Source organism: Emydura macquarii, unplaced genomic scaffold, assembly GCF_026122565.2.
Source record: "Emydura macquarii macquarii isolate MOO-44397 ecotype Brisbane River unplaced genomic scaffold, CSIRO-AGI_Emac_v2 contig_1644, whole genome shotgun sequence".
Classification (NCBI taxonomy): Eukaryota; Metazoa; Chordata; order Testudines; family Chelidae; genus Emydura; species Emydura macquarii.
Window position 1 is genome coordinate 5,879,800 of NW_027131781.1, and position 17,840 is coordinate 5,897,639.

General features: G+C 37.0%; 1 protein-coding gene across 2 annotated transcripts in view; it reads left to right on the forward strand.

Annotated features, from left to right (window-relative positions):
- DENND4A (DENN domain containing 4A) overlaps positions 1 to 17,840 on the forward strand; it is a 101,145-nt gene that overhangs the window by 36,489 nt on the left and 46,816 nt on the right. For both annotated transcript variants that reach the window (XR_010921273.1, XM_067555547.1), the window contains exons 7-13: positions 1,170 to 1,236; positions 5,779 to 5,837; positions 7,045 to 7,189; positions 7,820 to 7,995; positions 12,063 to 12,163; positions 15,515 to 15,733; positions 16,107 to 16,252. Coding sequence is in view for 1 of the 2 variants with exons in the window: in XM_067555547.1 (XP_067411648.1) it covers positions 1,170 to 1,236; positions 5,779 to 5,837; positions 7,045 to 7,189; positions 7,820 to 7,995; positions 12,063 to 12,163; positions 15,515 to 15,733; positions 16,107 to 16,252 (913 nt within the window). In the remaining variant the exon portion in view is untranslated. The remainder of the gene's footprint in view (positions 1 to 1,169; positions 1,237 to 5,778; positions 5,838 to 7,044; positions 7,190 to 7,819; positions 7,996 to 12,062; positions 12,164 to 15,514; positions 15,734 to 16,106; positions 16,253 to 17,840) is intronic.

A 17,840-nucleotide genomic window follows, 5' to 3' on the forward strand; every position in this document is an offset into this window, starting at 1 on the left:
GATGAAGTTCTCCCAATGCTACTACTAATAGGAAATCTCAGTATGGTGTATGCTGCAGTTTCATAGACAACATGGAGAGGAATGAATCTGAAAATTCCAAGTATTACTGTGAAATATGTAAACTCTTTCAGAAATTTCCATTGCCATTTGAACAATTTCCAGGATTACAAAGTAGTTTTAGTTTACAGTTTTAAAAAATTTATAGTCATGCATTTGTCATTACAATTGAATGAGCCATAATCTCCCACTTATTTTTTTTTTCTGTCACTGATCTTTAGGTGCAGTTTGTGTCTGAAAGTTTGAACATAAGCAGAAGTTCATTAACCTCATGGTTTTACCTAATGCTACTGTGTAAGATCATTTGCAAATGGTTTTAACAAAGTATAAACAGATAAAACTATGACACTAAAATCTAGCTAGTCTCTAAGGTTGCCAGTTTTGGTTGGACATGTTCTTGGGGTTTCATCATATGACATCTTTAATTAAAAATTAATCTTTAATTCTTGGAGTCTCCAGGACAATCCTGGAGGCTTGGCAACCCGTCTCTGAAAAGTGACTATAAAAATGACAATGTGGGTTTCAAGATCAATATTTTTAGTTTACAAGTGGAAAGATTTTTTGTAAGTGCCAGTTTGCAAACTCAACCCTGGAGTCTGAAAGATGACCTGGGTAGCTATCATCTTGCACATCAGCATCAGTAATATAGGTTCTGAAAGCCAAATTACATCCTCTGGGATGCTTATGCAATCCCATTGCCTTCAGTGGACTTGCACAAGTGTACAGAGTGGTTCTGTGGTTGGAATTTTATAACCAGGTGTGTTGATTTACAAGAAGGAATTAATACAAGAGTTTTCATTTCATAAAGGTTTTCAGATATCACAATGATCAGGATATAATAAGAACCTAAATAGAACCTACTTCACTCTCTCTTGGCTGTTGGCTCTGTAGTACTAACAAGAATAATAAATGTCAACAATTTATTAGTCATTAAAATAAACAAATATGACTGAGTATATTGAGGGAGCCAATTTACTGAGCAAGATTGTGCCATTTTCATATGGCACTTTCAATGTTGCCCGCAATAAGTGTTTGAGGTGACATACAGCATTTCACAGTTTTCAAGTTGTGATTTCTTTTATGTTTAAAGTAAATAATTTCTTTTTCTTCAGACATATTTCCCATTTTATGCACAAAGTTCCTTTTCCATCCCCTCAGAGGCCAAGAATTTTAGTTCAGGTAAGTTTAAAATCTTCCTTACTTATCTACAGCATAAGTCATTTTATATGGCTCCTTGTATATGAAAATATAGCACAGTTTTCTTTAAACATTCATATAAAAAAGAAAAACTATGTACAGCCAAATTCACAAATATTTCACGTTTGGAAATAACAGGTTTTATAATAGTCCTAAATTAAACTAGAAGTATGCAACATTTCTAAGATATTATATTTGATGAGTTATATTTGATTTTGTACTTAAAAAAACCAGCAACAAACAACCCTATGTGCTAGTTAAGGGATAAATTGCTGAAAGCCAGGACACGTGTGTCAGTCCCTATTGGTTCTTGAAATTGGTTTCTTCTGTTTACAATATTCAGCTTAAACAAAAGTGAGATCTGTAGGCTAGATCTGTGGAGTATGTTCTTCATGACTACTTTTTTCAAAGGGCCTCATTCTATCCTCTGCATGTGTATGGTTCCCACTGAAATCTACAGGAAATCTACATTCAAGATGCACAGTTTATGAAACGTATGACCCTTACTGGGTTGGTGGTTAATCAAAGATATATTCTCTGTTCAGTCATATGCAGAGTTGATAGGGGTAAGGAAATCCCTAATTTAGGACTTCACGAGGAACTATTGTTAAGCCTCCTCATTAGGTTGCTTCCCACTGGAAAAGGAAAATTGTATTATTTTAGGAGGCAAACAGGATAGAGGCTTGTAAGTTAGAAACGTAGAGAAAAGAACAGACAAACTCATTTCATAGCCATACAGCCAAAATTACTGAACCAAGTCCTGCTGTTCTGGCCAAGTTACAAATGGTATATGATCTTCAGTGACTTCTTTTGCAAAAATACATTGCAAAGGACTCCATGCAGTCTTGAGAATTGAAGTGATAGCCACACCATTAGGGGAGATCTCTCAAAATGAATAAAATCTAGTAAAAATGGAGACAACTTCTTTGGATAGTGTTTTAAATATTCTTAGAAATCTCAGCCAAGAGACTTAAGGAAGTCTAAGTGCATGTTTATTAATTTGGCTATTATATTGCTGAAGAGGAATTGGAGAACAATTATCCTGAGATATATTCCACACTTAAACAACTTTTATGGTAAATATTTGAAGTCTGATTAAAAACCCAGAGTATTTAAATCCTGTTTTATTATTATCCCCTTATCCCCTTGGATGAAACAGGATTTAATTATCCAGAGTATTTAAATCCTGTTTTTTCCATTAGTCACACCTGATAACATATTGTAGATATTCACATCTGTAAAGAAATGCGCATAGAGAAGTGTTTAGCATCTTTAGAAAGACATTTGAATTAATAGTCCCAATTTAGGAAAATTAAATAGAAAAATATGAAAATATTCTGGAACACAAACGGTAAGCCTAACTTCAGTACCTGCCACATTGGTTGAAACTATAGTAAAGAACAGAATTATCAGACACATAGATTAACATGATTTGCTGGGCAAGAGTCGACATGTTTTTTGTAAAGGGGAATCATACCTCACCAATCTACTAGAATTCTTTGTGGGGGTCAACAAACACATGGACACGGGTGAGCCAGTGGATATAGTGTACTCTAGATTTTCAGAAAGCCTTTGACAAGGTACCTCACCAAAGGCTCGTAAGCAAAGTAAGTGGTCATGAGATAAGAGGGAAGGTCCTCTCCATGATCAGTAACTGGTTAAAAGATAGGAAACCAAGGATGTGAATAAATGGTCAGTTTTCAGAATGGAGAGAGGTAAATGGTGTACCCCAGGGATCTGTATTCTAATCAGGACTGTTCAACACATTCATAAATGATCTGGAAAAAGGGATAAACAGTGAGGTGGTAAAATCTGCAGATGATACAAAACTACTCAAGATAGTTAAGTCCAAAGCAGACTGTGAAGAGTTATAAAGAGATCTCATAAAACTGGGTGACTGAGCAAGAAAATAGCAGATGAAATTCAATGTTGATAAATGCAAAGTAATGCATTTATAGAAGCTCCATCCTTGGAGGTTTTTAAGGTCCGACTTGACAAAGCCCTGGCTGGTTGATTTAGTTGGGGTTGGTCCTGCTTTGATTCTATGACAGGAAAACATCATCTTAACTATACATATAAAATGATCAGGTCTAAATTAGGTGTTATCACTCAAGAAAGAGATCTTGGAGTCAGTGGAGATGACTTGGAGACAAAACCAGATAAGTTCTGTGAAAACATCCACTCAATGTGCAAGGGCAGTCAAAAAAAAAAAAAGCTAACAGAATGTTGGGAATCATTAGGAAATGGATAGATAGTAAGACTGAAAATATCATATTGTCTCTATATAAATCATGGTATGCCCACATCTTGAATACTACATGCAGATCTGCTTGCCCCACCTAAAAAAAGATGCATTGGAATTGGAAAAGGTACAGAAAAGGGCAACTAAAATGATAAGAGATATGGGAAAGCTTCCATATGAGCAGAGATTAATCAAGACTGGGACTTTTCAGCTTGGAAAAGAGATGACTAAGGGGGGGATATGATAAAGGTCTGCAAAATCTTAGCTGGTGTGGAGAAAGTAAATAAGGAAGTGTTATTTACTCATAACACAAGAACTAGGGTCACCAATGAAATTAATAGGCAGCAGGCTGAAAACAAACAAAAGGAAGTATTTCTTCACACAGCGCACAGTCAACCTGTGGAACTCCTTGTCAGAGGATGCTGTGAAGTCCAAGACTAATGGGGTTAAAAAAAGAACTGGATAAGTTCATGAAGGATAGGTCCATCAATGGCTATTAGCCAGGATAGGCAGGGATTGCTGTTTGCCAGAGGCTGGAATGGGTGACAAGGGATGGATCACTTGATGATTACCTGTTCTATTCATTTCCTATGAAGCACCTGACACTGGCCACTGTTGGAAGACAGGATACTGGGCTAGAAGGATCATTGGTCTGACCCAGTATGGCTGTTCGTATGTTAAGAAATACCTCTGTTGTGAGGCCATACATACACATTATATCTAAATGAATTTTATAACATAACTGATACAAGCAAAAGATCACGCACGTACCAATTTCGCAGAAGTAGAAAAATCAGCTTTATTAGAAATTACTGTTAATGTCCATAGCCGGATAATTCTTACAAGACGTCTGATGAAGGACTTTAATGGAGTTACTCCAGATGTACGTTAGTGTTACAGAGAACACAATCTGACCGAGTGATTAGTACTGTGCCATAATGAAATTACATGCATTCAAATCTAAAATATTTTTCTGAGTGAATCTGTAGGGAGGCTTGAATCATAGAAAATCAGCAATTATAAGACTTTTAGTTTGAGGAAAGTTTCATTGCCCCCTGGAATTTGTTAATTTCACAAGTATGATAGAATTAAGATCTCTTTAACAATGTGGGTTAAAAAAGGTCTTAAACCTGAAGGATTATCTTAAGTCTTTTGACTATGTAGCTGCATCATATTACAGGTTCTTATTTCGGTATGTATCCATGTGGTGGGCATAAACCTCATGCATGTGAAACTGGAAATTATTCTTTGGGTGATTGCACATGTGCATTTTATTCTGAGTGCACACATGCCCGTGCACAGTCATCGGGAAATTTTTCCCTCAGTGGTACCTGTCAGGGTGGCTTTAGCATGCTGTGTGTTGCATGCCATAGTGTGTCAGTTTAAAGGGCCCAGTTGCCTCAGAACCTCCTCAGTTCCTTCTTACCCCCCATGATGGCCATTGGAATTGCTTGGCTTGCCTTAGCAAGTGCTTTCTGTGTGCTTGTTGTAAATTTCTTCTAAGTAGTTACCTAGTTTTATGGTAAGTGTAAGATTAGTTTTCTTTTTCTGTCCCAAAAACTCAGATTTCTGTTTCTTGGTACCGAGGAATACCTCAGTCATTGGGCTTCAAGTCCTGCATCTTTTGTTGTAGGCCGATGCCCCTGAGTGACCCATATTCAAACTGCTTGAAGTGTTTGGGGGAAGCTCATATTCCGAATCATTGCCAAATTTACAAAAACTTTAGGCCAAGCACTAAAATACAGAGAAGCCAGGCTGAATCTTTTCTGCAAGGAGGTGGTCTTTGAGATCTCCTTCAGAACGTAGCTGTCCCCACTTGGCACCCAGTGCTTTGACTTCTGTTAGGAATGCACCTCCTATGCAGCCTGAGACCTGGCTCTGCTCACTGTCTCCTTTAGACACTCTGAGGCTGTGTTTATACTGATGGCGGCAAATTCGCCCCTGCCAGATCGATCTTTCTGGATCGATTGAGCGGTCAGTTTAGACCTGTTCAATTGATCAGGAAGTCGACTGAGTAAATCCACCCCCTCAAGAAGTGTAGTTCTGCATCGACGGGAACCTTGTCACCTATGACTAATCATTTATAAGTAAAACGTAATAAATGATGATTTCGGATTTTATTGCTTCATTATTTCACATATGCCTGAGTTACATAATGTTCAATACATATTTTTAAAAAAAATGTTCATTTTTGTTCTTGTTGACTGACTGACTTGTGCAATTTCTCTTAAATATTTCTAAGGTCCAAAATAAAAAGTATATATAAAAATCTTCTTTTATAGCTATCGCCACATGATAACCTGATTCTTAGTCAGCCTGTGTCATCACCTCTACCACTGAGGCAAGTAAAACAACAATTCTGTTTAATTGTGAAACATACATTGATCCATTATTGATAGGAAGCTTTAAAACTTTGAAATCTGAAGTAACTTTGTCTATTGCATTTTGTAATTGATGTATCTGGAAGTGATTTGATTCTTTTTAACTTACTGGCCTTTTTATAAAGGCATGAATTTTAAGTCTTTATAACTGTATCTTAAATACTGTGAATCACTCTTGCAACAATAACAAAAAGGTATTTTGGTAATTCATATATAATCCTTCTCTCAAGACAATTTGCCTTATTTTTTTAAAATCTCGCTGCTATAGAAATATCATAATCCATACAGTTTATGAAAATCATATGTAATATGTATAAATTATGGGAAATTCTTGTTAATGATTCCACAGTCAGGTGGAGTTCTTAAATGGGCTTAGTATCAGGCATAAATTCCTGTTTTTGTAAAAAAGTATGTGGCTAATCAGTCTGAAAAGTACAGAGAAGGTTAGCTTTTTTGACCTTAGTCAAACATTATGCCCTTGATTTAGCGGCTAGGTCAGATGCCAACTTTCAGATAGTGGTGCTTTAATCACGATTGGATTCAGCTGAAACTCCTCATTGCCACCATCCAGTTAGGATACTGCTTGCTAAATGCCTAGGATGGTATTCGCATTGACACACTTGAAGAAAGGATAATTACTAACCCAACAATAACTGTGGTTCTTCAAATGTTGTAGTCTGTGTGGATCTTCTGATCAGCCCTTCTTCCCCACTTTGTGGAGTCCTCAGCAGCAACAGCTTTGAGTCATGAGGGAATTGAGGAGCAGTCGTGGAGGCCCCACCCTTTATGTCCTTGCACAGGAGCACAAGATGCAAATGTGGCTTGACTGACACAAGTATTCAAAAGATTCTATTCTCATTTGCTTGAGGTGCATGTACACTTACAGTGGGATCCACACTATGACTACAATATCTCAAAGAATCACAATTACTATAGGAAAAGTAGGTGTTCTTTACTGGATAATGAAACTTATGATACTGCCTAGTTTTTCTTCTTAACGAGTGCAAAATATAGACACAAATGGAAAACTAGGTTTGCAGTGTGTTTACAATACCTCAGTTTAAATTCAGTTGTGATGCTGAACACAATGAACTTTTTGTTCATATTTTCAGTGCAGTTTTCTGCCAAATTGTTTGATATTAACCAGTGTTTTATTTTTTGTAACAGTGGCGGCAAGTTTTCTACACTGCTTCAGAATCTAGGACCCGAGAATGCAGTAACTCTACTTGTATTTGCTGTAACGGAACATAAAATTCTCATCCATTCCTTACGACCATCTGTCCTTACTAGTGTGACAGAGGCATTAGTCTCTGTAAGTAGCATTATCTTTTTCTAGTCAGACCTTTTTAGTGAAAAAGAATATTATTGAAATAAACTGTAAAACAAATAATACATGTACTACTTCTGAGTTTGAGTGATACTTAAAAAATAAGGACCAAATTTCTCCTCTGCAATACCACAGAAGTAATAAATGTCAAATGAATTGAGGGTAGAATTTAACCCTAACTTTGTCTTTTGCTTATCTACAATGTCATTTACAATATTGTGTCAGTCACTAAGCTATTTAGGCACAAAATGCAGGAACTCTAATTTCCTAAATGGCCCCACTAGGACTATATTCTTTGTTTGTACAGTCAGAGGGCTTGTATATGTATATTATTTTTATATATCTTTCCTCTCACAGACCAGTGTTAATTCCTCTACTGAAGAAAGGCTAGTAAACAGAAGATCTGTGTTTTTACAGAATAAGCAAACTAAAAATTTAAAAAGTAAATTTAATTTTTCTTATTGACAGTAGCTATTAATATTAGAGTTTATAATTTCAATTGTATGCTGCTACTTTTCATATTAAATATTTTTATACTGTGGAAAACAGCCTGAGATTGTACCCTTCTATAAATGTAGGCTGAATATTGTGGGTTTTGCTTTTTTTTTTTTAAAGATGATATTTCCTTTCCATTGGCCATGCCCGTACATTCCTCTTTGCCCTTTGGCACTGGCAGATGTGTTAAGCGCACCATGTCCATTCATAGTAGGAATTGATTCAAGATACTTTGATCTGTATGATCCCCCACCGGATGTTAGCTGTGTTGACCTAGATACCAACACCATTTCTCAGTAAGTATTTCTTACTGATTTTTCTTGTATGGTTGTGATGTTTGTTTCATATTTCTTATGGCAAAAACTGAGAGATTCCATCTGAAGTTTGTTTTTTACCCATCATGTTTCAATTGTGTTGTAGCATCTTAACATCATTTCTTCTACGATGGATCTGCTTCTCTGGCCAAAGCAATAGCTCATTGGTATTTCTGTCCAATTCAGCAGAAAGGAGGCAGAAGTTCTCATTTACCATCATCACCAGGCACCCTTTCATATATTTATTTTATTATATATGCATAGCATAAGTAGTTAAATTCAAAACTCTGCTAGACACTAAAAATTATGGACTGAACAGAGAGACTTGATTTATGGCTTATTACAACAATCTGTACCCAATAACCACCTCTCTTTTTCCTGTAATTGCAGAGATGTTAATATGCCTCTCTGCCTTGAATTGTCCCTAAGAATATGTGCTAACTACTTATGCTAAACAATCTGTTCCACCTTGCATTTATCTGTGATGCTCGGAGTACTTTTCCCAGACATGAAGAAGAGTCTGTGTGGCTCAAAAGCTTCTCTCACCAGCAGAAGTTGGTCTAATAAATATTACCTCATGAACCTTGTCTCTCTCCTTAATATTTAGCATTTAGGTTGCTATCAAGTTGAGTGCTCAGTACAGATGTTACCAAACAAATCTGCATAGGGCTGCGGTTAGGTAGATGGGTTTTATTGCAGTTTTTCAGGTGGCAAACTGAGACAGAGAGAGTGTAAGTAACTTGCTCAAGATCACGTGGTGAGTTGGGCAAGAACTGGCATTAGGACTCACAAGTTCCTACCTTGTAATCCCATGTTCTGTAGACTAGATCACATTGTTTCTAATGTGAAAAAGCTTTGAATGTAGAAAATTCTCTGCAAAATAAAGAAAGCTAAGCCAGAAGAATAAAGCTCAACTACAGATCAGAGTTTCTATTATAACCACTCACAACCCGTAAGACTACCACTCTGTAGAACAATGTTGTTTATCTTTGTAGTTTCTGTGTGTCTGATAAAAGCTAAGAAGAAGCCATTTATAGAGCCGAGGAGGAAGGAGCAAGGGTTCCAATTTCCATAGGATGTGCCAAAAATAAACATAACTCACTTTATGATTTTTAAATATTGTGTGTAGCCTTGTGGGGGTTTTTAAACATATATTCAGAAGCTGTTCAGGAACTGGTTATTTCTAAGGTTTCTTTAAAAGCTTTTGGAGTTCAAGTTATTAACAGATCCTCAAAATAGTCAGAAGTCAGCTGCTGAAGAGATTTAAATGATTGCAGTGCACTTTTAAAACCATTAGGGAACAATACTGGGAGCCAGGGTGTAAGTCCTGCAGCCCACGGGGATGAGTGTTGTATACCTTATGTCTGTGCAGCAAAGAAAAACCCATGACTGGCCCGTGCCAGTCGACTCTGGCTCACAGGGCTCAGGCCATGGGACTGTTTCATTGCTATGTAGACTTTTGGGCTGGTGCCCAGGCTCTAGGACCCTGAGGAATGGGAGGGTCCCAGAGTTTGGGCTCCAGCCTCAGCCCAGGAGTCTACAAGCAATGAAACAACCTTGCAGCTGGGCCAGCCACCGGTTTTTCTTTGCTGTGTAGACATACCCCTAGTGTATTTTCAGCAGTTTGACCCAAGGAAAGATGTAGTAAGTGGGAGTTAAGTGTGAAACTGCAAGAATACATATCAACCAATCCAGTTCTTGTGTAAATAATATTGATTTCATTCTTCCTGTGTTCGTCAAATGAGAATGTTGCTGTTCATTCCATTGTGGTCACACGGTCCACAAAAAACCAATCAAACAATACATAGGCTGGGCTGTTTTTGTGGGGTAGATGGCATAATGCCTTGCGCAGAGAATTTCTAACTGTAGGAGGTGATGTTAACTGGCAATAGTCAATTTTTGAATTGATGTAGGCATAATTACTTGCTGGATACAAGACATGAGGTGAACACTCTGATCTGGATTCTGGTTTTAGACATTTACAGGCTACACGGGGCCCAGACAGGCTAGAGAGAGAATTTGGACGTTGTTGAAACAAAGAAATAGATGTGTGTATCTTTTTTGTATAAATCCAGTCTCCCTGTATTGTCTGCCAATGAGAACTTTTGCACTGGAAAAAAAAATATGCCTGGTACACTGCTCTAGGATAACCCTGAAGGTGAGATATTCTATTTGAGCAATATTGTCTTAAGGATAGAATTTGAATAAAATTATTCAGGATTGAAACAAACTAATACTAAGTTACTCTAAAAAGATCTTTGGGACTATTGTATATTTAATAAAACTTTAAATCAAATATTATATAAAATTATATTATATATTATTTTATATATATATGCTTTAAGACACCAAAAATCAAAAAGAAACAGTATTCTTCAAGATCAGTTAATATGCATGTAGCTCATAAATTTTAAGAACAGTCTTTTGGTTCCAAAAAAAAAAGTCTTTTATTTAAGTTTCTTTTATCTTGTTCTACTGATAGCATTTATTTTTGGTATCACTCATTTATTTTTTAACTAAAGAAGCTGGTGAGTTCATTAATCTTTCTTTGTTTTTAATTTATCATGAAGAATTATGGTATGGTTATCCGTCTAATTTTGTCTAATTTTTGTGTGCAAATTTTATGACCACAATTTAAAAAAAAAAAAAATCTTGACTATGTTTATGAAAAGAGATTTTGTTAAGGGAGCTATGCTGATGTCTGAAATTTTGTACAACTCTTTTCTAGTGTGCATTTTTGGCAGTTGATTGAGAATGGGCTATGATGATCTGTTTTCTTTTTTTTTTCTTTTTCCCTTGTTTGGTGGGAAGCAAGGGGTCCATAGGAAGCAGCATTTCTTTCCTACTGCTATCTTTTTATGTTTGTTTTCTTTACTTTTACTTTCATGCTTGTTGATTCAGCTTCTTACCTTCTGCTTCTCATTGTTGGTGTCTTCATGCTTCTACTGGCAATGACTAGTTTCAGATGCATTTTCTTTGAGCATGTGAAGTCTGTGGATATCATGTACATAGACTGTTTAGCAAAAAGCAGAGGGATCAATGAGATTATTCCTGTTTTGTGCCTTTGATATGGTCTCAAAGACTTGCTACTGCCCTCTGTTGACAGTGAAATAGTGTAACTTTTATGTCACCTCAACAGCATGTTGCCCAACGTCACATCTACCTCATCTCTCCAACAAAGGGCTTTCACCTCACCTGTTAATTTATCCGGGTCATTGCATAATTCCTGTCATCTCCATCTTCCAAATCTAAGTTATCACAGTTTTAAAAGTATTGCCATATTTCATAAAATATTTAAACTGTTCTTGTGCTGTGTAGCAAAACCATTTTTAAATTTTATGAAATAGAAAGTTGATAAATTCAGAGCACAATAAACAGCATGCAGCCTTTTTACCTCTTTAAACTGCACGGGTTGGGGCTGCTAAAGGGGCATGGCAATCCAGGATCTTTTTTGCCATGGCTTGTAGGCTGAGTCCTTGGGCTAGATCGTTTGAAGTAAAATGTTTAAGCCCTGTTGCACATCGTTGGCAGACTATACTCCAGTGGCCTAGCAGCAGAATAACAAGAATATTGAGGTGCCCCAGTACAACTTTCTGGGAAAATGTATTTAATCTCTGCCCACACGATTAGGGTTGGTATTAGGCATTGTTACTAATGCTCTATTTTCATGAGTTCTGAATGCATTACCATTTCTATCTTTTTAGATGATAATTTTCTCCCACTCTTGGATTTGGTTGTATAGTCGCCATCAGAATGTGTGGGTAATCAGTTGGATAACTATGTGACCACATCTGCATACTGTAAATTAAATGTCCACCTTTATATAGTGGATTGTGAATGCACACTCATTTTTATTTATACGTATAGGAGTAGGTCTTCTGAATGTGACCCTGTGTAGAAATATATTTTCCATTTTTATTATTATTTTATTTATTTATATTACCGTAGCACCTAGTCATGGACCGGGACCCCATTGAGCTAGTTGTTGTACAAACGTAGAACAAAAAGACAGTCTCTGAATATTAATACTTTTCTTCTTCCCTTTCTAGAACTGGAGATAAGAAAACTGTTGCATGGAAGATCTTACCAAAGAAACCTTGCAAAAATCTGATGAACACTTTACATAACTTGTATCAGCAACTGGCAGAATGTGAGTGGGGGAAATATAATACAAGATTTTCACTAACTGTGGTGCATTGTAAGCAATGTTAACTGGTAGATTTTATCAGAGGGGTAGCCGTGTTAGTCTGTATACAGCAAAAACAACGAGAGTTCTGTGGCACTTTAAAGACTAACAAATTTAATATTTGTAGGCATAAGCTTTCGAGAGACTTCAGCTCTCTTCTTCAGATGCAGTAATACAGAAAATAGGTAACACAGAGGCATCTTATAGATATCCAGGTGCATTGAAAAAGTTACAGTTCAGTTTTCTGAAGGCATCTTTCATGTTAAATATCACAAAAAGCTTTACAAAAAGGGGAAGTTTTGCATAAATTTAAAGATTAGAAATAATTAACTGGCTTTTGGGGTAGGGAAACATCAATATAAATGAAGCACTAGAGAAAGGACATCTCTTCATCTTTGCTACTATCCTCACAAAAAAAGTGAAAAGTCATGAGGGGAGACAGAAGAGCAAAAAAGAGGCCAAGACCCATAAAGCTCTTGACAGATTGCACCTTACAGACCACCCAATTGTCCTCATGCCTTTATCTGACAGTTGAGGTAATTTTGGGCACACAAGCTAATAGTGCCTAGTATCCTCATTCTCCATTGCTCCATTCCTGTGCATGGTTTCATGTGACATTTACATTCTTTATATTCTTGGGGCAGCTGTCCAGCCCGTGGTGTAGGACAGAGCAGCCTGAGGGTTATGCTAGGGTTGCTGTTGAGAGGCTGCTGGTGGTGGTGAAACTAGAATAGCTGAAATCCAGTGCACGCTGTCGCCACTCTCCTCCCTCCACTGACTCAGGCAGGCCAACGGCCACGAGTGGGACTGCGTAAAGCTCTGCCTTTGGGATCTCAGGTAGCAATGATAGATTAATTGAAAACTGGAATTTTTGGAGGATTGACAGGCACAAGCGGGATTAGACAAAGATGAGGTTAGACCAGTGATATGGACCAAATCCGTGGTTTTGAAAATCAGGAGAGCAGTTTTTAATGGGTCTTATAGACTATTAGGAAACCAGTTCATGTGATGGAGGATGGTGGTAATATGACCCTGCTTCATGAACTGAGAGGGAAATCTAACAGCATTTTGAAATTCATGACATTTAGAACCGGATCGGAATCCCATTAAAATCAATGGGAGTCTTTCAGTTGATTTAAATGGGCTTTGGATCAGGGCCATACAAGACTAAATTGCGCTGGCAGAGATAACAAGTGGTTAAGAAGTGCATTAGAATAGGAAGGGGATGGAGTCAGTCCAAAGCAGGTATGTTTAATATGTTTTAGAAGTTAATATACCTTAGCCAAAATCTTAAAAAATGGGTATCTAAAGTTAGGGTGGGTGTTCGGCACTTCTGAAAATCAGGCCACTTACTCTGGAGCCTAAATATAGGATTAGGTTCCTGATTTTAGGCACCCATTTTTTAAAATCTTGAGCATTGATATCAGAAGTTAACAATGTCTTGTATTGTTCAGAGCTTACCAGAAACAGCCTTCTGCACAAATGGCAGTATGTATTACTTAAGATTAAATGATTATAATGATCATATAGTTTCCTAATTGCTACATATTACCTTACAGTGGGAAAAGGATTTTCTTAGCAATTTCTAAAATCCATACATTGTCTATGTCTGGTTCCCAATCTTTTTGGCTTGAGGGCCACAAATCTCATTTTTACAACCCTGAAGGGCCACCAGTCTATCAACTCGTAAAAAAATGTATTGAGGTACATACCATTAAGAAGTACAAATCACTACATATTTAAAGTAAACATTTTGATGTTACTGTGCTCATTTTACATTCACTATTTTACACCTACAAATTACTCACAGTATGTCACACACTCACAGACAAAGCACTAGTATAAATGAGTGACTGTCACTACACCCTGAAGCATGTGACCTGGCAGCTAAGTCACGATGGGTGGCCTGCTAAGTGCAGGCCAAACTGGAAGGCACTGATTTTTAGAGTCCTGCCCCTCCTCAAGCTGCTCTGCCAGCAGCTCCCTCTCCCCCTCCCCCCACACACAGCCAGACAGAAGGAGTTCAGTGAGGAGGCTGCCTCTTTGCTGATCTATGGTCCCCCTGGCTGCAGCAGGGAAACCACACGAGTCCTATAGCCCCATGCATGCCAGCTGGGTCCCTAGGCAGTGGCTCCCTTCTGCAGACAGGGGAACGGGAGATCAGTGCTCCTTTCCCTCTGGCTCCAGCATGGACCGCAGCACCTAGGAATCCAGGTGGAGCTCTTTGCTGTGCTCCCTGCTACAGCCAGAGGGTGTGGAGCGCTGATCTACCATCCCCTTGAGTGCAGCAAGGAGCCTGCATCACTCTTGTAGCCCCACAGCAACATGCTCCAGCTGGGTCCTTAAGTGGCGGTTTCCTTCTGTAGCCAGTGGGAGGGGAGCGGCAGGCCATTTTGAAAGATCTCACAGACCACTTTTGGCCCCCAGTTCATGGGTTTGGAATCACTGGTCTATGTAATTTAGAATAAAATGGATTCTTTCTTGAATTGTCACTGCAGTCTAAATTCATATAAGCACGGTTTCTAATGGAGACTGTGGCTGCAACCGTAAAGTGTTGGAACACAATAATGAACCCATATTTCTGTTCTATTTAGATACTATTAGCATGTCACCACTCTGTGTAAGTGTGAGAGAGAAAAGCAGAGAAGCCTTGGGAATCAGAGTCCTACTGGCTTTGTGTGGACACTAAAGACCTAGAGGCACGTTTCATAAGAGTAGGGATTTGTACTAGTTTCCTTTACCCAAGTGCCCTGTTTCGCCCTCACTGGGCACTGAAGTTGCCATATGCATTTCAATGGTTGCCATATGCATTTCAATGGTTTTGTGTATATATTGTGTCAATAAATGTCTTCTGGGCACTTTGGGAAAGAAGGCATTATAAAATATACATGCATCCAAATCTGTGATTACCATGTCCTTAAAAACTCATTTATTTCACCAACTATTGTGTAAATTTCAATAGATTCCATAAACTACCCTTTTTATTAGCATGTCACTACGCTGTGTCCATACCAATTCTGTTTTTGTTTCCATAGTAACAGATGTATAGAAAAGGTAAAGGTGTGTCTCTCTCTGCCTCTTGTAAAACGTGCAGACTAGTGATTTGTGTGCAGACAGTCATGCTAAATTAATCATCATACTTCACTATTGTATTTAAACCAGATATAGAATATTATAAATTTACTGTGATGGAGCATAGCTGGTGACAAGTAAACCCAATTAGAGAAGAAGGAAGTCATAGCTTTGGTCAACATTAAGAATATTTTTAACATTGATCTAGGAGAGTGTTTTATTTAACACTATTGTTGTTCACAGTGCAGCAAAGACCACGAGAAGATGCATTAATGGAATTAGCAATGAACGATTATGATTATAATTCGGGGAAGAAGTTGCATTTGTTAGATATGGAGATCCAGGAGGCATTTCTTTGTTTCATGGCCTCATTATTAAAAGGTTACAGGTCGTACCTAAGGCCAATAACACAGGCTCCTTCTGAGACCGCCACAGATGCAAGTTCCCTCTTTGAACTACAAGGTAAAGGGTCATATTCTTGATCTTTAATCATAAGCAAATAAAATCTACAAAAATTATTTTTCATTGGAGTGATAATGAAGATGAAAGAACGATTTTCTTGTTAGTGTGCTGAATGGAAAAAATGAAAATACTGTGGAAGGGTAATGGGTAAAAATGATATAGTGCCTCTGGCAGAACAGTTCTAAAAAGGTCAAATGTGTCTAATTGACTGTATTTGTTAACACAGTAATAACAGAGAAATTTCATAACAATTATTAGATTTTTTAAAAGATATTTTTGGTATAGATTCTGTAACTATTCTATTTGTTAGTGAAATATGTGCTGTTTCCTTTTGCTTCAAAGTGTTCTTACATGCATATACTTTGTTTGATAGGGTTCTTAAAAAGTCGAGATCGGTCACATCAAAAATTCTACACATTGATGATCAAAACTCAAATGTTTATTCGCTTCATTGAAGAATGTTCCTTTGTTAGTGATAAGGATGCAAGCCTTGCATTTTTTGATGATTGTGTAGATAAAGTAAGTGTGTTTTTTAGTATGATTGATTCAGCATTTTCCAATGCTCACTTCCATAGATACTGTAGATAATGCAATGTGTTTGTCATATAGTTATAGTAAGCCTAATATAACTTCTTTATAAATTATTTCCATTTCTGCTTTTTCTTTTCTGTTTCACTTTGTTTTCTGGTGCCCTAGTGCAAATGTTATTCTAGAGTCACTTTCCTCCGATGTTGAAGTGGAAATTCAGGTGACGTGAATAGCTAGATAGCCCAAGTATTCAAAAGTGTATCTGCAAAGCCCTGTACATGTATGCAGGTTGTGATTTGTACATGCACATACATAGATATTTTGAAAGGTTTGGCTCATGTTAAGAAAAATGATATTTCTAATAATTTAAGTTATAGTTCTCCCTACAGTTCTATGGGATAATACCACAGTCCTTAAATAGTAGCTTAGTTTTATAGGATGTATATTTTATATAATTGTTTGGAATTGAATATGAGCACCATAAGAAACTGAATAGTATCCGTTAGTTACTTTTTTTTATATAGTAAACAAGGCCCACTTGATCTTTGCTAACGTGGAGTTGATTTCTTTTAATCAATTCTACTTCAAAACTTGCAGCTTTTCTAATTTACTAATTCAGACTCATTGTTTTAGTATATATGTATGTATACTGATGTATAATAAGAAAACATTTACTTGTATCATTACTCTTTACACTCCTAGCAACTACAGTTATATATGATTCCCACATAAGGCTCCTTCCTGTTGTAGCTGTTTTAAATCTAATTATTTTATTTATTAATATTCTACTTTTACATGTGAATATTTTCTAATAGACTTGCTATCAAATGTATCTTGCATGGAATTCTTCAACTAGCAAGATATATTACTGTATATTTTGAAAAATCTTTATCAAGTTTTTTTAATGACGTTTTTGTGGGCAGCATTAATTTAACATCATGGCTTCATACTACATTAATGGACTATACTCTTTGCTGCTATAGCTTCTTATTGCCAAGCTGTTTTCCTATCTGAAACCTACTTTGAGGAGGAAAGGTAATTCTGTCACGGTCATGTTTGGAGTTCTTCATGATTGCGAGTGGCGTTTTCCACCAGGTTACTGACCAGTAACTAAGAGCTTGTCTATAGAGGACACTCAGAAAAATTAATCCAAATCAACAAAAATTGTGAATTTAAAATGGATTAGTTAAATCGCATTAAGCCCCCACATGAACATTCTTATTCAGAGTTCAAGTAGCCTTAATTCAGTTTATCTTAATTTGTTTCCAAAGTGAGTTAAACTAAACTGAATTAAAGCCACTTTAATTCTGAATTAGATTGTCCACACAGGTATTTAGTGTGTTTTAACCAAACCACTTTAAATGCACACCATTAATTAATTTGGATTAACTTTTCTGTGTTCCCCCATGTAGACAAGCCCTGAAGCTAATTTTACTGAAGAAGGTCTGAGTGCTTTGCTGGATTGGCTCATAGTGCCAGCTCATTTTAAAGCCAGAATGCTGAGCGGTCCATTTCTAAGTAGGTTTATATTTGTGCATCATTTGCAGAAGTAAATTTGTTTACCGTAAGTACCATCCAA